Source organism: Talpa europaea (assembly GCF_964194135.1).
Source record: "Talpa europaea genome assembly, chromosome: 10".
In the NCBI taxonomy this organism is placed as follows: Eukaryota; Metazoa; Chordata; class Mammalia; order Eulipotyphla; family Talpidae; genus Talpa; species Talpa europaea.
In genome coordinates this window covers 98,332,286-98,356,387 of record NC_140077.1, presented here as the reverse complement: position 1 = coordinate 98,356,387, position 24,102 = coordinate 98,332,286, and the positions used below count along the sequence as shown (strand labels likewise).

General features: G+C 37.8%; 1 protein-coding gene across 1 annotated transcript in view; it reads right to left on the bottom strand.

The window, feature by feature from the left end:
• The window catches only part of MARCHF1 (membrane associated ring-CH-type finger 1), a gene marked incomplete at both ends in the record, with an annotated part of 225,979 nt that overhangs the window by 53,502 nt on the left and 148,375 nt on the right, over positions 1-24,102 (bottom strand). Inside the window, 9 exon segments of the mRNA XM_084244872.1 lie at positions 16,933-17,021; positions 17,025-17,183; positions 17,187-17,410; positions 17,413-17,535; positions 17,538-17,562; positions 17,564-17,594; positions 17,596-17,665; positions 17,668-17,690; positions 17,953-18,032. Coding sequence (XP_084100998.1) covers positions 16,933-17,021; positions 17,025-17,183; positions 17,187-17,410; positions 17,413-17,535; positions 17,538-17,562; positions 17,564-17,594; positions 17,596-17,665; positions 17,668-17,690; positions 17,953-18,032 — 824 coding nt within the window.

Sequence of the window (24,102 nt, the reverse complement as noted above, 5' to 3'; positions counted from 1 at the left end):
GAATGATTTTCTTTATATTCTCTCACATATCACAAGCATTCAATTTATACCAGTTTTGAGATCTTTTGGGATATGTTTGCAAGATTGATAAAATTAAAACAGAGATTTTTAAAGCAGGTATTCTTAGAGTTATTAGGTTTACTTTAAAAAAAAACTATTTATTTTTATTTTTATTTATTTATACAAGCACTGGGTACAGTCAGAAGCGCAGGAGGGTGAGAGAATTCACCAGAGCCAGAGCGGGGAGCAGAACAGGCAGAGGACTGAAGTACACTGCTGAGGGGAGCAACGGGCGGCAGGAGAGGGTTGCGCACCATGTGGGGCCCTCCTCCCGTGGCCGGGGAGCAGCCGGGGATCGAACCGGTGCTGCAGAGGTTTCGGGCAGCTTCGCAACCCAGAGCTCAACCGCTGTGCCACCGGGGAGGCCCTAGGTTTATTTTTTATTGGTTGAATGCATTGAAGTGAAAAGGAAGAACAAAATGATAGGAAATACACCAGTTTGCTTGTCTGTATAGATATAACCAAAGAAATAGATACTTAGTTAATACAAAGTAGGACAAAATTGGTGTCAATTTGGGAAAAGGAGAAGAGCACAGCTATGGGAAAATGGGAGTAAAAGATCAACTGTAAGGATTTTAGGTTTCTAATTAAAGCGTTTCCTCAAGACAGATGCTCAAGACTAATTTATATACAAGACCTCTGATCATTTGTTTCTCACCACAGGTACCACTTTTAAACTATAATGTTAATTTAGTTTTTAACTTACACTGTATGGGAAGTCATTTTGAAAAGTGGAAGGAAGAAGTTTCACACTTTCTCACAGATACAATCTTAAATTTGAGCTATTTCGATGAATAATGATACTTGAAAGATATTTTTTCCAGATAGATGTAGAATTACAGATAACAAAGTCAGAGAATAATTAAATTTGAAATATGCTATTCCAATTAGCAATAGAATTGCAAATATATAATTAATAGTGTAGTTCCTTACCTCTTTTTCTAATTCACATTTTTCTAGTGTGTAGTATATCCAGAAAGATCGCTAGACATTATGATTATCCGCCCTCCCCCCATTTGGTTCTCAATCATAGGGCAGAAAGTACAACTTGGTAGAACAAAATTAAATGGCTTATAAAAATGAAATCACAAAACTTTTATTTTATTTAGAATCCTGATGAAACAGAATTTTTAGTTAGGTTAAAAACACTAAGATTTCTTTCTGATAGGTTTCATTCTTCAAAAGTTATGTATATGAACTTTCTATATTGTCATTCAAAGACATAGCAGAAAATATAGTATAATCCTATTAAAATGATATGCATAATTATGACATACACAAAACATTCAAGGAATTTATTAACATGTAAAGTGTTTATCCAGATAATCAAGTTTAAATAAAATATTAGTTTTATTTATTTTTAATTTTCTTTGCAATTTCCACAGTTTTGTAATAATGACAAAAATAAAAAAAGGAATGCAAAGATTTATAGAAGTTTTTTCCAGTTCTACTTCACTTTCTTTTCCCTCATTGTCTATAAGTTAACAGATTCATGAATAAATTTGCTAGATTTACATATTTGAACAATTTGGAAAAGGATCATGTCTTATTTCAGTAAATATAAATTGCCTTCCTATTCCTTTCTTGTCCAAAACCACCCACGTGCCATTTTGGTTACACTTTTTATCATTTATATTTTAATAGAAATATAAAATATTAAAATATTTTAATAGAAATATAAAATATAAAACTCCAAGTACTGAATCCAAGTTTCTATTATATCTCTCAATATACTTATTTATTGGATAGACAGAAATATCCAATATCCACCCAGAAAACATATACCAATGCCAGGAATATCTTGTTTTACATAAATTCTAAGTAAATAAGACATGGTATTTCATGTCAGCTATAGTATACAGCTATGATCTAGGCACATATGTGTATTCAGACATTCCACTCAGGTATATGAAATTCAGTTTCTGTTTCTTAGAAAATAAAGCCCATTTTTCCTGTTTTTTGCTAATTCAAAGCTCTATCTTCAACAGTAACAGAATTTCCAACTGCCAGATCTGTGAGTGTGTTACAACTTTCTCAACAATAATTCATTGTCCACTGAGTCTTCTCAACACCTGCACTTCACTTTGTCTCCTTACATTTTATCATCTTTTGATCTTTTCACTATGAAATAATCTCAATGACAGATTGGTATTATTTTCCTCCACTTTCAATATCAATGACTTTCATTAATCATGTATGCCAGATGCAATCATTTTGTATATCTCTTCCCTGCTGTCTTTGCCTTTCTGTTATGTCTCTGAAGCGGTTTTTTTTTTTTTTTTTGAAGATAAAACATAAAAAAAGTGTATCTTCAACATGAATTGTAATGAAAGTAAAGTAGAACATTCTTTTTTTTTCCATTAACAAACTACAAAGGTGGAAAATGCGAAAGTGAAAAATTCATGTGTGGTCTTGCACTAAATATTATACAAGATAAATAAATAGATGATTCTGTCACTACTAATGCCAGTTTATTTTAAGGTATTTTTGAACTTTGATTGTCTTACTGCTAGTATAAATAACTATATAATTTGGGGAATACAACTTCACACCTCCTTATGTGAACATGCCTCACGTTCCACAAAGCTCCAGTTCTATAACCCTCCCCCCATTTTCCCCATCTCCTCCTTTGGTGACCAATGTATTATTCATAGAGTCTAAGAGTTATTTTTGCTTTGCCAGTTTGTTCTCTATGGTTATTTTTTATTCATAAATGAGTGGGGCCATTAAAACTGATATATAATATGAAGTTATCCTTTACTTTTTCATATTGATGGAGAATATGTCTTATTTTTAAAGGCATAGAGCAAGTGAAAAAGAAAAAATTCTGGGCTTAATACTTAGAAACCTCTTGCCTATTACTATAACAAAAACTAGCTTTTATTTTTAAATTGTTTTTTAATTTTCAAATAGCACTTTCATGTGGATATTTTTTCAAGAATTACATGGTGAGTTTAAAGCACTAAATTCCTTCATTGTGATTTCATATAAATAGCATTTACTTGAGTCTAATTATAACTGTTTAAGTATTACAGATTACATATATACACATACATACACATACACATATCATACACATAATGTATACATTTCATTTCATAATTATAATCACATGTTAATGAAACATATTGATGCAGGGTTTGCTGATTTCTGAGTTTGATCCCTTAATGATAATTGATAAAAAGAAGGAAATGAAACAGTTGCAAATGGAAGCAAAGAAGACAGTCCAATTTGCTGCAGCATATCACTGTGATAAACATAAGGAAAATTCATCTACATGCTATTTCACTACTGCAAGGTTATGAACATCTTTATAATAGCTAAGCTATGGAAACAACCCAAATGCCCAAAAATAGATGACTGGATCAAGAAGATGTGATACATATACACCATGGAATATTACTCAGCAATCAAAAAAGATAAACTCATGCCATTTGCAGCAACATGGATGGAGCTGGAAGGGATCATGCGCAGCAAAATAAGCCAGAAAGAAAAAAAAAATACCAGATGGTCTCACTCATAGCAGGAATCTAGAAAGTCTAAATATGGGACCAGGAAAAAGAATAACTATAAGAAAGAAAAAATCAAAATCAACAAGCAACAAGCAATTATAGACCAGAGACACACTACAGTGAGGTGCAGGGGGAAGAGAAGAGGCATTAGGGTCAGAAAAAGGGGGTGGGAATGTATGGGGAATATAACCAAAATGAAAATGCATACATGATGCAAAAATGAAAAATGATGTAAGAATTATATAAAATAAAATAAATTCATAAAAAAATAAAAGCTAACCATACCAGTGGGTTTTATTTTTTGCCAAGGAGAATTTGGGCTAAGACGTCTCCCAGGGAATATTGGAAGGTATGACCATGAAATAAGGTAGGAAATCAGTACAAATGATCTTCTAACTGGGTGACAGTAGCCTATGATTTGTCACACTAGTTCAGTGTTTGGGAAGAAAGGTGGTGTTGGTGAGAAAGAAGAAACATAATTCCTTTTTTCTGCTCCATACCTCTAAAGCAAATTTGCAATGATTTTACCAAAATCTTTTATCTTTTTCACCAATGACATATTATATGTAATGGATCATGCAAAATGATAAAAAAATATGTAAACTATGACTTTTATGATACAACTTTGTATTTCTTATGAAATTAATAAACTTATAATAGTATATTTTGAGACAAAAATGAAAAAGAGAGCAAAAAAAAACTAAGCATGATAAAATTTTAAAAATAACCCTTGTAAGAATGTGCAAGTCATTATATATCATCATGGGAAATTATTACACAAGAAAGAACTGATCTTGAGTTGTTTATTGAGAAAAAAGGGCAGGCTGACAGTGTTGATAGATGTTTGTTTCTTTGATATTCCTTTTCCCAGAAATACTGGAGTTGGAGAAGCTAGCCTTCTAAGAACTCATTTCATAATGTTCTAGTTTAACAATAAGACATTACTCCCATCCTCTGCCAACACTCAGTTGCCAAAGACAGTGGTCTACAATGGATCGTGTTAACTACATAAAGGTAGCCAGGGATGTGATCCGCCATATTGAAATGTCTTCATTATCAGGACCCAGGAAATAAATTTTGCTCTTTATTCTTCATTACTCAAAAAATCTGTGTTTCATCTCAACAGTTTGCTTCCTTTTCCATGAATTTTGCTTTGGCCACTGCCTATGAAAATTAAATTTATAGTAAGTCTCCATATTTGCATTTTTAATAGATTTTATGTTTTTCTATCCTTACTTTCAGGTGTTCTGATTTTCTCAATTTCCTATTTCATCCTTTTGTAGTGTGTGTAGAAATATACATATAGACATACACACATGTATACATGTATACATACACAGAGACACACACACAGTATGTCAAGCCATTTATGAAGGAAATAGAAAATGACCAAATACAAACATGTATCATCTCCTTTAGTTTGTTTTGCATGTTGATGTTCCTCAAACACAGACTTGCATCAAGCCTTCACCCTTATCCTCTAAAGCACTGTAGAGAGACCCCATGTAGCATTAACAAACCCTGTTACACCTGCCTATTTGCTTTTGTGTACTCGCTACTTCAGCGCAGCTCACCCTTTAGCACGCAGACCAGTTAAAACCTAGATGGCTGGGCCCTCTCCTCGAGTCCCTGATTCAACAGGTCTGGGTTGGGGCCCAGTAATTTGCATGTTCATAAGTTCCCAGGGCATTCTGATGCTACTCTGTTTTGAAAAACATGGATCTGGAGGCTTTCTCACCAACAGTCTCAATTTAAAAGTGAATTGTAAACTAGCTGAGAAATTTGACTTTTAATTCAAGATGAAAGCTGTTAAAAATATCTGCATCTTCTATTTCCAGTCATTGACTGTGAAGTTTGAGAACCACTGACAGATGGTTTCAGAGCTGAGAGGAAATAATTTCACTAGCGGTGACCCCCAGGCTCCATTTTAGTGTCTGGATGACAGATGTGCTGCCAGGTGCCCTCCAGTCCCTAGTCAGATTCTTACAGTACATGCCCTGTGTGCCGCTCCCATTTGTTCACTTGAGTTTGGACTAAATCAGTGGTCACAAGGCCTGGCTGCTCATTCAAATTATCTGAGATGCTTTCTAAAATGTACCCACACTGAGACATCATTTCCAGAGTGATCTGGGTGGGTGGGGTTCCTGCAGTAACTTTTTTTTTTTTTTTTTTTTTAGCTTCCCTTGAATCTAATGTGCAGCCCAGATTGAGAAGCACTAGCGAAATGACCTTCATGGTCCTTTCTGTCCTGAACTGGTGAAATTTTAAGGCTTTGGAATCTGATTGGGACCAAAATTCCTTTGACTTGGGACATTTTAATAGTGCATTTGACTTCTATTTTATTGTAGCATTTCCTTCCCTCCCTCTTTCCCTGCCTCGCTCAACTGAGGCTACCTTAGAGTGTAGCGAAACATTATAACTCGGTCAAAGAATTTTGAACTGACTTAGGTAAAAGAATCGCTAAAATGAAGACATCAGAATTTGTTAAAGTGAGACTCAGAAGGGCCAAATAAAAACATAAGAGATTTTGATTACTTTTTGTATAACCTTAAGGGAAAGAAGAAAGCTTTCAGTATAATGTTTGAAGAAAAATCCACCTGCAAGAAACTTCCCAAGCACAGAAACTTCTGTATTATGGTATCTTCACTTCTGCATAAGCCTGGATGTGAGTGAAGGGGAAGTAACAGACTGCTGGAGTCCTCCTTCTAACATGACAGAGGTGAAGAACTTGGTGCTGAGCAGAACTGTCAGAGTGCTGTGAACAGAAGAGGCTCCAGGGGCATTTTAATTTCCAAACTGAATTGGACACTGGTGTTTCAATTTACCTATACTAACAATGATGGCTAAAATGACTGGGTAATATTCTACAGCAGTTATAAGGAAGATGAGAAGCTAAATATGGTAATTGGAAATGGAGGGAATGTTCAACCTATAAACAAACTCTCAGCTAAAAATACATGATAGCAGCAATAAGCACTGTCACCCAATAGTCATTAGTTTATTTTAAAATAGTGCTCTTTTCCTTTTTGCATAATATATAGGGGACTTAAATTTAATACATGTGTAATGATTTAAAGATGAATTTTGCATGAGAGGAGAGTGTTTTATTTTTCTGTCTTTTTAGAGATAAAGGAGAAATTGCACGTTGTAGAACAGATATTAAGTCCATTAAAGGAAGCACATAGTTCATTATTATGCAGTCCTGAACACATATTGTATTTATTAAGAAAATATTTCTTTTTTTTTTAAGTTTTTTTTTTTAATAGAGGCATGTTTTATTTATTTATTTATTTGTTTGTTTGTTTTGTTTATACATGCACTGGGTACAGTCAGAAGCGCAGGAGGGTGAGAGAATTCACCAGAGCCAGAGCGAGGAGCAGAGCAGGCAGAAGGACCGAAGTACACTGCTGAGGGGAGCAGCGGGCGGCAGGAGAGGTCTGCGTGCCATGTGGGACCCTCCTCCGGTGGCCGGGGAGAAGCCGGGGAACAAACCGGCGCAGCAGAGGTCGCGGGCAGCTTTGCAACCCAACGCTCAACCGCTGCGCCAACGGGGAGGCCCCAAGAAAATATTTCTTATTCACTATTTTACACTTATTGGTATTTAATGTAGTCAGAAATTACCAATAAAAAGATAAATGCAGCACAGTATCAACAGCTTTGTAATATATAAATGGTTACATCATACCTTTAAGGTTGAAAAATTTAAGGTTGAAAAATTCCTGATTGATATTCAAATCTACTTTCACCTGGTTTTATAAACCGGGAAATGCCTATTTTTTTCTTTTTTAAAGTACGACTTGTTAAATAATTGGCCTACAGTATACATGCTATTTCCAAAAATCAAAATGACCTGTTAGCCAAATTAAAAGGTAGTTAATCAGCTCACTTGGTTTTGGCCATGTGAGATAATTTACCAGTCAAGATAATCAGTATTATTGATGACACTATCATGTTTTTGCTGGAAAGATTATCTCCCAAATTCAGAACTATTAGGAAAAAAATCCCTGGCAAAATCAAGACATGTCTTTGGAAGCTATTACAAACATTTCTGTAAGCCTTTCAAGTTATTTTTCTCATAAGTTTCATTATCTCTGTGCATATATATACATATAAATCATTGTCTTTACATTGTTTTTGTTTATTCAAAAATACAAATTACTGATATAAATGCTGACAGACTGTGTGAAATGATATTAAACATTTATAACATTAAAGTGTGGTATTATAAATATTTTTTCTATGTTGGAGAACGCTTACTCTGTAAAATAAAGTAGCATAGCGTATATCTGAATTTTTACTGAGGACTGCAATGAATAATATTATTCATTTTAAGGAAAGTAATTAGGTCTAAAACATTGCATCCTACTAGTAATCCATACATTTGCAATGCACATTCATCTTCCATTTCTGATCAGATAATGGAAGTGGCAGTCATTTTACCTTTTCAAGTTTAACCTCTCCATGCAGAGCTAAAGCAAGAGTTGAAAGTGAGACCTCTTGTCTCTGTGTCAAGTAAAACCTCAAGTACTTTGTCTCTGGCAACAATGTTCACACCTGTATTTCCCAAGGACTCAGCTATTATTAAAATGAACAGGAGAAAGATGCTATTAATTCCTACAAGACTCAGCAAAACAAAGGCAGAGGCATAATGAAGGGAATAAATTTACAAACTTTCTTAAGCAATACTGTTAGAAATGAGTGCTTGTCAGTAATTCACTTAGGAAGATCTTTGTCCCTGAATATTGGAACCTCTGCACAGGTGATCTTACTCATGAAATGATCTTTGACAACAAAAGGCCAGTCTTACTTTTGTATAGAAAAAGTAGTAAGTCAGAAACTTGAGCATACACGCACACACAGAGAGATATATGTAGTTTATCATTAAGTACTATTTATTTCAAAATACTTTAAAAATCTATGCACTTTATTTTTAATATCTCAGCCATTCTCACTTCTGCCCTGGGACCCAGCTATAGCTTTCTAACTGATTTTCTTTGGCCTCAGTATTGTCCCCTCCTAGCTGTTCTGTATGCCTGAGTGATGTCCCAAAACATAAAAGTGATAGTGTCATTCTTTTACCTAAAAGTCTCCAGAAACTTTACCTTGTCATTAGAACAAAGTTCAAATTCTAATGGTGACTGATAAGGAGCTCCATGTCTGTCTTACTCCCCTCCTCTGCCAGATCTCACTGAAATCATTTATACCATATGCAGGGTAAGGTAAAAGGTATCAGGCTTTTCTGCCCTCCCACCATCAGGATAGATGAGGGAACCCTGTGATCCTGAGTGCATGCCTGATGGCGGGCACCTGAAGTGGGTACACCTGCGCTAAGACTGTGCTTTTAAGGGTGGCGTCACAGGGACGCCAGAAGCAGAAAAAGCAGCAGCAGAAGCCGAGGAGAAGCTGAGATCACCAGAGAGCCCAGATAGAGTGAGGATTTGCTGGGGGCTGGGAAGCCTGCCAGCCTCCCGGCCCCCCAGCACCCCTGCCTGCCATATGCCTGGTGAACCCCAATAAAAGACCTGCAAAAAGCCACTGAGGACTCTGACTCCTTCTTTACCCGGTCTGCATGGGATCAGGAAACCTGCACTGTGTCTATTCCTGCCTTTACACCATATCTCACTCATCTCTGGGTGTTGAAATTTGCCATATCCTTTTTTCCCCTGGAATGGGTTATCTCTTCTCTGTTTGACTTACTCCTACTTACCCTTTGGATTCCTCCTTAAGTGTTAGTTTTTCAGGGAAATGTGTCCCTTTAGCTTCGTTCATGGATATTTTGGTTTGTTTTTACACTTACTTGTTTGGTTTGTCTTACCAATGTAGAATTCATGTTCGTAAGGATTGGGAACATTACTGTATTTTCCATTTTGTAAGAACTTGCCTTGATGCAAGGCAAATTCCTAATAAATAGTTGCTGATGTGTGAATGGTGAATAACTGAGTACACAAATATATGATGATGGGGTAAAAAGGGTCCATTATTACACAGTTCTCTTTAGAACCTTAGTCCTAATATTCGAAAAGTATCTAAAAAGTCAATATTACCAATGATAGTTCTTTCTCAGAAGCATGATCTTACTACACTTAAAAAGTCTTCTCTGCTATGGACATTTTGAGTTTCAGGAAATTTCCTCTCCCAATTTTCCTGTATCTAGTTTAAAGTTATTACAACTTGTAAAAATAAAATATTTCAACATATATTTTTACTATATTCTCATCCAATTTAGCCTCAAAATTCTTTCTTAATAAAAAAATAATAATATGCATAATGGAAATTATAGCCTGACATAAAGTATACCCTCAAGTTCACCATTCAAGACAACCTAGAACAAGAATATTACCAGAAGCTATTATCTACCTTTGGATTCATTGAAGAACCAGTTGATGGATTCAATGTTCTTTATTTTTCTGTGTTGCACCACCCAATTCCCACCATTGTCCTCATGATTTTATCAGTTCTGTACTCTTAGCATACACCCATTACAAAGTTAATCCAAAAGTTCTGCTTAAGCGGTTGCTAAATGCCAGGATTATTCTGAGAAATCAGAAGAGTTACAAAAACATGTGTAAGATAAGATTCCTATCGTAAATGTTTGAAGAGAACACTTCTTTGTTCCTACTGCTGGTAAGTTCCCACTGTTGGTAAGTGTAAGCCTTAAGATGTCTCTGTTCACAATCTCTCTTCCCTCTGCTACGTAGAAGAAGCTTAAGTGCACTTTGGAAACAACCCAAATGCCCAAAAATAGATGACTGGATCAAGAAGATGTGGTACATATATACCATGGAATATTACTCAGCATTCAAAAAAGATAAACACATGCAATTTGCAGCAACATGGATGGCGCTGGAAGGGATCATGCTCAGCGAAATAAGCCAAAAAGAAAAAGAAAAATACCGGATGGTCTCACTCATAGCAGGAATCTAGAGAACTTAAATAAGGGACCAGGAAAATGAATATAAGAAAGTGAAAATCAAAATCAACAGAAAACTATGAACCAGAGACACTTTTTGGGGGGTGGGGGGCGGGAGGGGAAGGATTGGGGTCAGAATGGGGCATTTGCAATTGTATGGGGGAATATAAAAATAAAATTTATTATTTAAAAAAAAAAGAAGAAGCTTAAGTGCAGTTGGGGAAAATGAGAATACAGAGATGGGGAGAATGAGAGAACCACATTTTTTGAATCTCTGGGAAAGAGAGTCCCAGATGCCATTTTTCTGTGGCTAATGCATTCGTTTATTGCTCAGGCTCACTTCAATTAGTTTTAGTCATTTTTATCCTGGTAGAAGAATCCTGATTAAAATGGGTAGGAAGTTAAGGGTGAATGTGGAGAATAGAAGCATAGAGAAGAATCCAAATGGGTAAGTGGTAATGAGTATGAAGGTACAGGTCAGAAGCAACATGTAGTAGAAGGAATGACGGGACTTCAATGGACAGTGGCACTATCCAATGCAGAAGAAAAACAGTCAAAAATTTCAGAGGATTTGTAAATTCACTGAAGGATAATGGGGTTAGTTGGGATGAGGAAGTAGTTCTGAAAGAAACAATAGCCAAAACACAACATCTGTGTTCCTGGAACAGCTGGAATTTTGTCAGTCTATGCTTTTAGTGAGATGACCCATACTCTACTGGCATGACAATGTAATTATGGGGAAATCTGATTATGCTTTATGTCAGCATTTGAGACACTATGATACAGAACTATAATTATGCTTCTCAAACTCACCTTTCAATTTCTTTTTCTCTTTTCTCTTTCCATTTAGATCACAAGAAGAATTTGCAGCATAGTACTGTGGTGCTTAAAGCGTGGTTTCTTATCAGCAATACCTATGTCACCTGGGAACATTTGAGAAATTCTCATTCATGGGCCTAACCCCAGAGTAAAGAAGTCAGAAACTCTGGCGGTAGGTCCAGAGATCTGTATGTTAATAAGCTCTCCATTAGGTGCTGACACTCCCTTAGGTTTGAGAACTGCTGGTGTTAGGTATTCTTTACATATTGGGTCCATTGCAGGTGAGATAATCCATTTAGTGCTATGATTTAACACAGTCATGTGACTTCCTTAGATAAATATATTCTTTCTAAATTTATTAATTCAAAAACTGTGCATTGAGTGTGTGCTATTTGTTTACCAGTAAGCAGTAAAAAAATCCAATACAGCCAATCACAAAAATATACCAGCTATGGAAATTATGCTATGCATTACTTATAATAGTCCAGTGTTGATAACAACTTAAGTGCCACTGACAGGTGATCAGAGAATATGTGGGGTATGTGTATCTATACATCTGTGTCTATACAGTGGATGCTACTCAGTTATAAAAAAGGCTGAAATCCTGCCATTTGGATGGATGGACCTGCATGGACCTGGAGGATATTACGCTTAGTGAAATAAACACATTTCAAGAAGACAAACACCTATTGTTTCACTGATATGTGGCACAAAAAGAAAACAAATAAATGGATTAACTAAGTAAAACAAAAATATACCTTTAAACTATACAACCAAGTTAGTGGTTACCAGAAGGTGAGGGAAGAGGGGAAGGGTAAATCAGGCAAAAGGGGTTAATTATATGGTGTAGGAGAGAATTGGACTTTTTAGTGATGGACTTGATGTAGTATATATGCATGCTGATTTTTAATGCTGCATATCTGAAACTTCATTTCACTGTTATAAGGCAATGCTATTCAATTAAAACAATATCAAACAAAAAAATAAGATTATGCTTTGGAAGTGACTCCTGGGGCGTGAGTGTTTGCTAGGGAATCACAAATGTGTCCCTAAAAGTGGTGGTTAAACTAGAAAGAATGACCAGGCTCTAGTCTGGTGCACAGCAGAGGGGTAATGTGAAGTCATTCTAGGTCCTGAAAGGAACAACCCCGGGCATGTTGAGGGAACTGAAAATAGACCAGCATGACTAGGTTTTCTGTTCATGGTGCTGGTGGGAGTTGAAGTTGGAGGAGAGATCTGATCAATCTTGCAGGCATTTGTAAATCATTTACATTTTTTTAAAATTTTTCCATTGAAGGCAATTAAGAGGTCATTGAAAAATTTCAAACATGAAATTGCTTGCTTTTGGTGTTTTGGTGTGTATTTTTTTTTCTATAAAAAGGTAAAGCTTTTTCACTCTGCACAAGTGTCAGTGCAATAGCTTGATGACTTAAATTCCCTGTAAGTTATAATTGGCTAATAGAGAAACTCTGAATAAGACTTTGATAAGGATAAGAAAGGGTAAAGAGTCCACATGAGAACAAAATGTAAGGAACAGAAAAGGAGGAAGAGCTCAAGAGTTCCTTCTCTTTGTGGTCATGGCTCAGACTGGTCCTCCCTCCCCGTGCATGTCTGAAGCAGCAGGAGTGCAAGTTCACAGTCTGCTTCTCTCACCTATCATCTCTCTCCCCTACAGATTCCTGCTGCTAGGGCTGTGTCCACCTGCAGACTTTTCTCATACTTAAGGTTTTATTTTGAGATTTCATTCACTTTCCAGGCAACTCAGTCACTTCCCTGAGATAATACCCAAACCTATATGTCCTACCTGGCCTTGAAAAGATTTTCCATTTTTAATATCTTTGTGTTACTACCCTGTGCTAATGCATCATGTTCATGACAGCTGCACACACATAATTGTTTAGTGCTGATCTGTGTATAGATCCTGGATGTTTGAAGAACGCTACAGACTCAGCCCTGACTGCTCTCCTGTTTCAGTGACATGTCTCATATCACGTGCTGGAGAGCTGACTCTGATATATTGTCTTTACCACAGCCTACCTGTAACTGAAATCATGTTTTTCCCAAATCAACTTGCCTGTGACCTCTTCTGCTTTTGTCAGTAACATCAGAATTAATCTTTCTAAAATTCTAAAGTTTGGAGTCATCCTTGACCCTTTGTCTTATGTGCTCACCAACTCCAAGCACTAAGATTGCTCCTGTTGATGTGGGATCCAGGATCCCACTTGTCCCTCCCTGTCATTACCCATTATCATCCCAGTCCTACTAACCCCAAAGATGGACACCTCCATTATATCACAACCTGTTCTTCTAAATCTAGGTTTCCTTCCAGGACACACTCAGAGACACTGAGACTACTCTCTATATGCTATTCTCCACCAAGCCTATTGTATATAGCAGTGGCTATTCCTTATTATTATTATTTGCATTGGAATCTATTATTTCTCTTAAAGGAATATTATATAGAATCACATTGTATAAGAGAGATAACATGAAGCTTCTCTGGTTGAAGATGGGTTGAAGTGAGCACAATGCTCTTGATCTCTCCTCTGCTTTTGAGTCAAAAGGCTCTCATTCAGGTAGTTTGGAAACGATGCATAGGATAGAGTTAAACTCCTGGAAGGATACCCTTATTTTCTTCACCACATCTTCTTAAGAAATAGTTGTTCTCCATCTATGCAAATTTTTCAACCTAGTCACAGCAAGTTCACACAAAATTTTTAACTGTCCCGGGACTTATGGTATTTCCCCTCACTTGAGTACCTGAAATGCCACCCATGCATCTCTGCCAATCTGAATTCTCAATTCCAGTACCACCTCTTCTTAAGGGGTTTCTGGTTGTCCCAGTCATCAACAATTTTTTTTCTTCAAATTCCTGCTGTATTCCCCTTTTTATTTTATTTTATTTTTTTAAATCTTTTTTTTTTAAAGATTTATTTATTCATTTATACAAGCACTGGGTACAGTCAGAAGCGCGGGAGAGTGAGAGAATTCACCAGAGCCAGAGCGGGGAGCAGAGCAGGCAGAAGGACCGAAGTCCACTGCTGAGGGGAGCAGCGGGCGTCAGGAGAGGTCTGCGCGCCATGTGGGACCCTCCTCCGGTGGCCGGGGAGTAGCCGGGGATCGAACCAGCACTGCAGAGGCTGCAGGCAGCTTCGCAACCCAGCGCTCAACTGCTGCGCCACCGGGGAGGCCCTGTATTCCCTTTTTTAAATTCATCTTTGAACTTCAGTCTTTTCAAGTGCGTGCTAAAAATTTCCCACTAGATAATAGGATACTTGAAGGAAGAATCAACTCTTCTGTCACTTTTTATCCTCAGTTTCCAGGATATGGGCATCTAGCATGCCCATTATGTAGCTTAATAGGTATATTTTGAAAATAAGCCACAGCAGGAAATAGTAACTATAGACTCATCGATCTCACTTTAATTAATAGAAACCTAAGTTAAATTTCCTGTCTTCAATTATTTTCCTCCAGAGTGATGCATTTAAAAAGTTAGGCAAACCGTTCCCTATGATTTTAATTACAAGCATCTTTTTATCCAATTACCATTAAACATACAAACAGCACCTCTGACTGTCCTGCACTGAATTATACTGGAAGTAGGTCTGTGGATGACAGCAGGTGGTTGTAAATGGGGAGTTAGTCTTGATCAGAAACGGTATTTTAATCTATCCCCCAACATTTCAGCAAAGTCACACTCAAATCAGAGTCAAGATGATAAGAAATGCATATTAATACAAATCAAACAGTGTCACTTCTATTTCAGATCTCTTAGAGTTTTTTCCACGGCTCTCGCTCTTTACCTCCACCGCACAGCTATCTCCCCCACCGCACCTGAACCACAGCAGCTGGCTTTCAGTTCCCCGGATGACTGAGCTTTTTCCTTCCCCCTGTTGCCTGCAGTAGCACCTCTAGCTGGATGGCCTCCCTGATTCTTTCCTTGACTAATTCCTGTCATCCCTTGAGCCTCTTTGGTTTGTCATTTGCTTAGCAAGATTCTTCTCTGATATACCAGGATTCTTCTCTGATATTCCAGATAACAAGTCTTCCTTGTCATCTACTCCCATATTTCTTTTTTTTTTTTTTAAACTTTTTTTAAATTTTTTTATAGAGGCATGTTTTTATTTATTTATTATTTATTTGTTTGTTTGTTTGTTTGTTTTTTGTTTATACATGCACTGGGTACAGTCAGAAGCACGGGAGGGTGAGAGAATTCACCAGAGCCAGAGCGGGGAGCAGAGCAGGCAGAAGGACCGAAGTACACTGCTGAGGGGAGCAGCGGGCGGCAGGAGAGGTCTGCGCGCCATGTGGGACCCTCCTCCGGTGGCCGGGGAGCAGCCAGGGATCGAACCGGCACCGCAGAGGCCGCGGGCAGCTTCGCAACCCAGCGCTCAACTGCTGCGCCACCGGGGAGGCCCAACTCCCATATTTCTTAACATGATTGTAATCATATGTTAAGGGTGAGTTAGTTTGTTCTGACTCTGTGTTCCTCATTAGGCTGCAAACTCTAAGATGTCAGAGACTACACAAATCTCAAGCACTATAATATTTCTAGTGCCTAGAGGAAAACTTAATACATAATACATGCTTGAATGAATAAGTGAATGAGCATTTTATGAATGAATATCTTGTAAAACTTTTGGAGAAACAGACTACTCTAATATTATTTACACTCAGACATTAATTCTCCTTCTTGTCTTGCCCTGAATGAACATAGTCAGCAGTCACTGGATCACATCATTCACAGGAAACATACTTGTTTAATAAAGTAATTTCAACTTTCATAAAAATAAGTCCAAACAACCAAGCAAGCGTTAGCCAACAAGAGGCGTCACTTGTTCCCAATCAGAAAGTAGCCAGCTTAACTTATCAGGTATCATGTGAACATTTAGGAATATGTTTTTCTTAAAATGGTCTCATTTATGCATAGTAGCATGGGTATTCCTCTAATTCTTTTTAACATTATTTTAAAAAGAGGTTAAAAAGTGCAAGCAAGAAGTGATAGAGCAACACAATGTCAACATGCTGAAGCCTTTCAGTATGTGATGATCAGGAAAGTCAATGTTTTCTCCTTCCCTGGAGACTAGTAGCCCAGAGCTATGTCCATCACAGCTCTCCATGTCTTTTCGGTCTTGAATCCAAAAACTAGAGGGCAAATGAGTGCCAACTGAAAAGGAGATTTTCTGATATAAAAGGATATATTTTTGATACAAAAATCTGACCTTAAGAAACCCAGGGCTTGAATTTCTTATGGTTAGGGTGCTACTGCTCACCAAATTTGCACTGAAGAGTGAAAGATTTCTTTCACATATTTCCTCCACTGTTTATGTCTTAACTAGAATGGGTACAAAACCTCAACTAGTTTGTCAGTCCCTTTACCAGGATAAACCAGTCAATTAAAAGAAAGGGCAAGAGCAAATCTGATTCTATTCAGCTTTTAAACCCATGGAAACTTCTGCATTGTTCTTCTCATACCATCTTCTCTCCTTTCATCACTGTATATCCAGTTAGACCAAAAAACAGTATGAACAATGTTATATTCTGAAAGTAGGAGTCAAATGCCCAGCTAATTTGTATCAGGAAGAACTACATTTGGATGGCATCATTTTTTTTTTCTCAGTGGTGACTGACCTGCATGCTTTCAAATTATCAGAGTCATCGTTGTAGGTGGCAGGAGGTTCTTGAATAGAGCGGTTCATCTGGAACCCTGCATCATCTGCTTACCTGCCACCATCTGCTGCTGCCAACATGTCAGTGCTGGGATCTGTTTCTGAAACTCTTTTCTTGATTGCTTCATTATGCCTGGAGCTATGCAAGAGCTGGGGAGCTCTGTGGTGGTATCTATCTCCGCTTTCTTTGTGGTCCCTTGATGGTCTCTTCATCTAAGATGAGCATCTCTGCAGGGAGTGACTACATTCTTGGTACCTTGTGTCTTTGCTTCTGAGGCAACTGAAAGAGCAATTTTCATATTCAGTCTCTTCTTGTTGCTCTTTACCTGTAGATTGCAAATCAACCAGCTTAGTTCCATCAGGAGTAGAATATCCAGCCAAGGTTCCACAAGGTTTATTATTATTTGTTCTCCATCTTGAGACAAGTAGAATCAAATTTAGGCTCTTCTTCTTGCCTGAATCCAGCAAATCTCATCTGTAGTGGATGAATCTGAAGAATCTGTGCAAAGCTCATTCCATATGGCACTTGAGATTTGGAGGGGCAAATCATTTTTTCTTCCTTTTATTGTTCTTCTGCATGCTCATATCTCTCAAGAGACCTCTCTCCTCCTCCCAGGCCTGTTTCACTGATTTCTTACCAAACTCCTTCCTAGCAGGGCTCAGCACCATGACTGGGGTGCACTGCTCATGTCTTATGCCATGTCATGCAAGATGGCAGATCTAGACAAAGGCCAAGGATGAGAAATGGGAATGGAGAGGAAAGCCATGGAAAAACAGAGAGAGAGAATGATGAAAACGATAACATGGACCAGAAGTTGGTAAACAAAGATCAACTGAAGAAAATGAATTAAAGAAAAAAACTAAGCTAGTATAAATTGGCCGTGGACAATGTAAGGCAGAAGCAAGAATAAGTCTCCGAATAAAACAATATAAAACACTGGCTTCAAGCAATGCTGAGTAGAATCATTTGTTAAGCACTTACCTGCAGATGTCTTGAGTGGATGGACAGACAGACAACCTTGACTGGCTCCTGGGAGCTGTCCCTGTTGTTGGGCTGCTTGCCTGGAGAAATAAGTTTGATAATTTGGCATCTTGATTCAGATAATACATGGTTGATATCTTTCTTTTTTCCCACATATTTAAAAAATTACAGCAAATGTTACGGCCGGTCATGTTGCTCAGAATGCAGCTCACATACAGGAAGTCAGTGGGCCGTTTGCAAAAGTAAAACTCAATTGAGGAACTTGAAACAGCTGAGACCCTGTACCACTTTGCTGTTGCTTCATATATGAGAGAGGAAGATGATTCCACAAGTTTCTATTCTATTTACTGTAAACATTTGAGTGGAATGGCTCAATTTGTCTTGGAACATGCAGGCAATGTCTGCAGATCCTGTGATCTAAAGGACTTCAAGCCCATTATGTGCATGAATGATAATAACCTGGGAAATCTAAATAATCAAATAGCTTTTAGATTGCTAGATACTGCCTGGAGTTAACAGTAAGTCATATCAAGAATTAGTATATCTGATAAACACATGCAGTTTGCAGCAACATGGATGGAGCTGGAAGGGATCATGCTCAGCGAAATAAGTCAGAAAGAAAAAGAAAAATACCGGATGGTCTCACTCATAGCAGAAATTTAGAAAACCTAAATAAGGGACCAGGAAAAAGACTAATTAATACAAAGTAAAAATCAAAATCAACAAGCAACTATAAACCAGCGACACACTATGGCGGGGGGGTAGGGTGGGGAGAGGAAGGATTAGGGTCAAAATAAGGGGGGTGCAATTGTATGGGGAATACAACCAAAATGAAAATGCATACATTGTGCAAAAATGAAAAATGATGTAAGAATTATATAAAATAAAATATTAAAAAAAGAATTATTATATCTGAAATGTTTAAAAGGCTGCTTTTATTACTATTGTTATTTCATTATTAGAACTAATAAATTGTACCCATTGCAACATTATCTTCCATGTCTTTTAACCCTGTGCCCATAATGAGCCAATTTGCACAAAGTTGAGTGCATTTTGCTAAACTCCTACCTTTGAAATGTAGCATTTTCTTAAATCTATGTCACTTCTTTAAACTGTTTTGTATTTAACACAGATAATGATAAATGAAAAGCCAAATTTACTGCATGTCAATCATTGTGCTGTGGCTTTATGTACTGTCTCATTCCTATAATAACCTCACAGTGGGAAACAGTTTTGAGTGAATAGCATATGTCAGTCCCTGGTCTATGTAAATTTCATATGTTCATTCATCAACATATGCAGAAATGTATGTGGTAAATATTATAAATATTTCCTTATTTCAGAAGAGGAAAATGAAAAGTTGGTGCTGCTTCTTACTGGCAGATGATAGACTGGAGGGTAAGAGGAGGAACCTGATCCTCCTTCTGTTCTCTACTCACCCAGCATTACATCATCTCTTCCTTTTCCCAGAAGGAAAGTAAGAGAGTACTGGCTTTGGATTCAGGTCAGTGAGACTATGTAGATGAAATACACAATTTTGCCAACAACAAACAGTAAATGTAAAGATTAAATCCCTAATGTAAAGTTGTTCTAAAAACTTCCATAATAGGGCCTCCCTGGTGGCACAGCGGGTTGAGTGCAGCACTGTGAAGCTGTCCACAGCCTCCACAGCGTGGGTTCGATTCCTGGCAAGCCAGGGAGATACTCACATGGTGCGGCAGACCTCTCTTGTCTCACCCGCTGCTCCCCTCAGCAGTGTTTTTGGTCATCTGCCTGTCCTGCTCCCCGCTCTGTCTCTCATGAATTCTCTCACCTTCCTGCACCTCTGGCCTGTACACCAGTTCTTGTATAAATAAATTAATCTTTAAAAAAAACTTCCATAATAGAGGTATACTTAGACAATTGTAGGATCCAGAGAGACAAACTAAATTCTGACTTACTAGGTCAGTTCAAGAGGAGGCATGTTAGGATGAATAAATCCACTTTTGCCAACCTCTACCCCAAAGATGTTGACATCCTTGGAACTTCTGAAAATGTTTTTGACAAAGCAAAGGAAATGTTGCAGATATGATTAAGTTGAGGATCGTGAGATGAGCAGATTATCTTGTTGGGTTCAGGATAATCATGAGGACCCTGATAAGAGGGAGAATTGGGGTCACAGGATGGAAGGACGGGTGCAGAATTCAAAGAGGAAGATGCTTGAAGATAGAGGAAGGAGACCCTGAACCCAGGATCACAGATGGCTTCTAACAGCTGAAAAAGGCTAGACAATGGGTTCTTGTCTAGAGCCTCCAGCCCTTCTGAAATCTTGAATTTAGAATGTTTGACTTCTGACCTCCAGAACTGTAAGAGAATATATTTGTGTTGTTTTAAGCCAACATGTTTATGGTAATTTGTCACAGTAGTGGTAGAAAAGTAATATAGGAGGTGACAAGTCATCTTAAAAGGCAAGTAGGTAGAGCCCAGCACATTTGGATGCAGTTGAAAGCAGAGCTAGCCATTCAAGCCCAAGCTTGATCAGTCACTCCCAAGTGACCCAGGAATCTGTGCACATGAGCAGATAGGTTTGCTGTCACAGCAACTGAATTTTGGGATGGATGTGATAGTTTGTTTATGGAAAGAGCTGACAGAAAGAAACCCCAAATAAACTTTTACATTGTTAAAAAAAAATGGCAAGTAAGAGTTATTAAGGAGGAGATTAAAGATATTCCAAGCAGGGTAGCAGTGTGCCGGGAGGCAAGGAAGGCATTCTCAACATGCTCTGGGAGGCTGATTGACATCTGCTCACCATGACTTATTTCTGAGTCTTTTCTTTTTGAATGCTGTATATTTCTAAAGTCTTTCAACACCAGTCCATGTATGATTATCACTTTCAACATCTGTATCAAACTCACTTGTTTCAAGTAATTTTATTTAGCTTAACTTCATCTTTGCATCCATTGAACAGTAAAACAGCCACTTTTTGAAAAACTGACAAGCATTTCTGTACTCTAAGCCGTAAATTTCATTAGGTGGTGCACTGTTTATTCCACATACATTATTGGGATTAGCAGGAACTTTGTTGTACAGCAGCATGGAGTAAAGGTCATGGAAGTTTACCAATAATTCTGCTGTAAAAAATAAAAAAGGAATGCAGCCTCAAAATGATCTCAAATCACTGATGATATTCTGTATGTGGATATGCTGAGTGTGATGATGACTATCTATGGCTATTTAATGATGTGCCAAAACCATTTCTTTGAAGCTGTATAGCAAAGATGCTGGAACAGACATAATCACAATAAAATAAATTTTATAATCTCATAGGTCTGAGAAACGTACATTCTTCAGTGGGAAAATGATTTATTAATAAATAATAATACAGAACATTAACAAATACTGTTTTTCTTGGAAAGGTTTGTGGTTCACCATGAACACTAAATCAGGTAGGATTTTTGTCTATCCTTCTTAAATATTTTGAATGGAATAAAAATCATTCCTTGCTGCCCATAAAGAATAAAATAGTTCATGTCCAATATTAGTTTATATGGGTCTGCTAATATAGCAGCTGCTATCGACGTCCATCCTATGGCCTTGGTCTGCTCAGAGTTCACTGGTATAACAGGTTCACTGCTTCATGCTTGAGTGCCTGTGCCTCTTGGGCGCTTTGATCTGGGTCTTTTCTGGTGATACATGCACTTGCTTGGCTGCAAACAGGCACAACCTGTAAGTTAAAACCCCCAGGGGACAACTCTTGGATTGGAGGCAGTCGATAAATGCCCCATGTTTTCCAGTCTCCCAAGAGGTTAGTTTTGAGTTAAGAGTTCTTTAAAGGTCTCAAGTTGGATTAAGACTCAGGTGTCCCCAACCCATTGACACAACCTTAATGGGCAGGTCCCATTTTCCTGTCTTTTCTTTTGCTGTGTGTGCTTCCTGGGATTACTCCTCAGAAAAGTTACCTGAACCCAACTAAGACAATACCTAGATTAAGAATGGAATCTATTTGATATAAAATCAACTCTAGCTTGTGTCATGTTTCTTAGCAAATGCCAATTAATGATCAATTATGTAATAGATATTATGGTAAGTTCTGGGAATAAAGAAATAGGTGGCATCCTGAAGAGGCTTATTGTTTAGTGGAGGAAGGAGTAAGTGAAGAGGCAATTTTCATACAATCTAGTCTATCTTGATAGAGTCTGGTAAGAGGAATTTTATAGAATGGAGCAGGGATTTAAAGTAAATAAAAGACCCATTTTTTTTTTCTGAGACTCCAGTGATAACATCATAGAATGCTCGATTTTTTGGGAAAGAAAAGTATTATCTCAATTTCCAAATCTTATATATCTAGAAGAGATCGTGAACTTCTGTTCATAATTTCATTACAACCTATTGTGGTGGGAGATGAAGAATATCACTTAAGGGAAACTTACAGTGTACAGGAAGAGGAATCATTCCCTGCTTTCTACTGCATCCTGCAGTAGAGTAGAACAGGGAGGAAAGAACAAAGGGTGAAATTCCAGTGCCCTCTCTTTCTATTCTTCCACCCTAGGTTGAACATGGTTTGGAGAAATGGTGTAAGGGTGGGCAGGGTACTATGAAAACTTACCACAATGTGCTTGGGTAACACCAAGAACATGATACTTGTTCTTTCTTCCCTGGACAGACTGCGTGGTTTTAGATCATCTTCTCAGTGGGCAAAGGTGGTGCCTAATGTAGCACCTGCTGGTGTGGTCAAAGTGGCTGAGGTGATGAACATGGGACACTGTACACTTTTCCCCAGCCTGGTGTGGGATCAGACCATCTGAATGTCTTCTTGTGCTTTTGTGAGTAGATAAAAGATAAGTGGTATTGCTAGCCTGGGGAAGTAGTAGAGTTACCAGAGTTAAAGTTAATGTGATTTTATAACAGAGGGCACAGGGAAGACTGCATGGGCAAGAGATCTGGCAATGTCAGTAAAAACCTAGATAGTCTGGAATATCAGAGTCCTGCTTGACAGCAATACAAGAGCTGGTCACCCAATCCACCAGCTGGGGTTGGTGTTTTAGCAGCAGCTCTGATAAAAACCTGCAGTAAAGCTCTCTAAACAGAGTTTCTGTCCCAGTGTATTTAGTCAAATGGGAAGAAATCATCAAAGATTGAATGTGAATAAGTTCCAAACTGATAGAGACTGGTCTTTTTGGGGAAAAATATCAAACATTTTCCATATCAGCAGGAAAGGAGGCTCAATGAGAAAGATAAGGACTGATCAGTTTTAGGAAGTCACATTTCTGCCCCCTGTATTTTTGCAAAATTTGCTAGCTGTGGGCCATGTGGTATTCTTAAGAACTCTGTATAGCAAACATCTGTACCATTGGCTGACAATAAAATCTAGATGTAGAAGAAAGTGTGCTTGATGTTGAGTCTATAATCTTATAGATCAAAAATGATACATAAAGGAAGATGCGGGGTAGACAGCAAATGGAGATAAGAATGGTATGGCAAGCTGTCTTCAAATTCTTCAGGGAGCAGCAAGTTGTATAAGGAACTGAACATTTTTCCAAAGTACCCATGCAAGTCCTTGCTTCTGGTTGTGCAGGTGTGAGGTCATTAACGCAAACACTGGAGGATTATGGTGGGCTGCATCAGCAGGTGAGTTGGTTGGCTGCTGCCCATGCACCTGCCAGCCTCGACTATCTCTAATGCTGCTGTAGATGGTTATATCACTTCTCACCTGAGTCCTCTAGTTTTAGCCCCACTGCAAGAAGATCAAGCTCTACATCTCGGTCCTTCCCTCAGCCTGACACAGAACATTGTCCAGAGAAAGGAAAACATTATCACTGTTTTTACTGCTTCCCATTCTTCTCCATTTTGATCTGTATTCCACAGAGCTTTGAGATTTATCTTCCTAAGGTGTAGTTCTAATTATTTCCTTTGTTTTACCAAAAGGTTTTAATGGTTTCTCACTACCTAATAAATACAAGAGACTGGTTTGGGAATTTAGGCCTTTTAAATTTTAGATTCCATCGACTTTTATGGTATTAAATTTAGCCACTTTTTAATTCCTTGGTTCCAGCAAAACCTAGCTTATTTGTTCTTCTCAAATGAGATTCATACTTTTATTTCCATGTTTTTGCTCTATAAAGAAAACAGCAAGAGAAAAGCTTTGGAATTTTCCCCTCAAGTCCCAGTTAA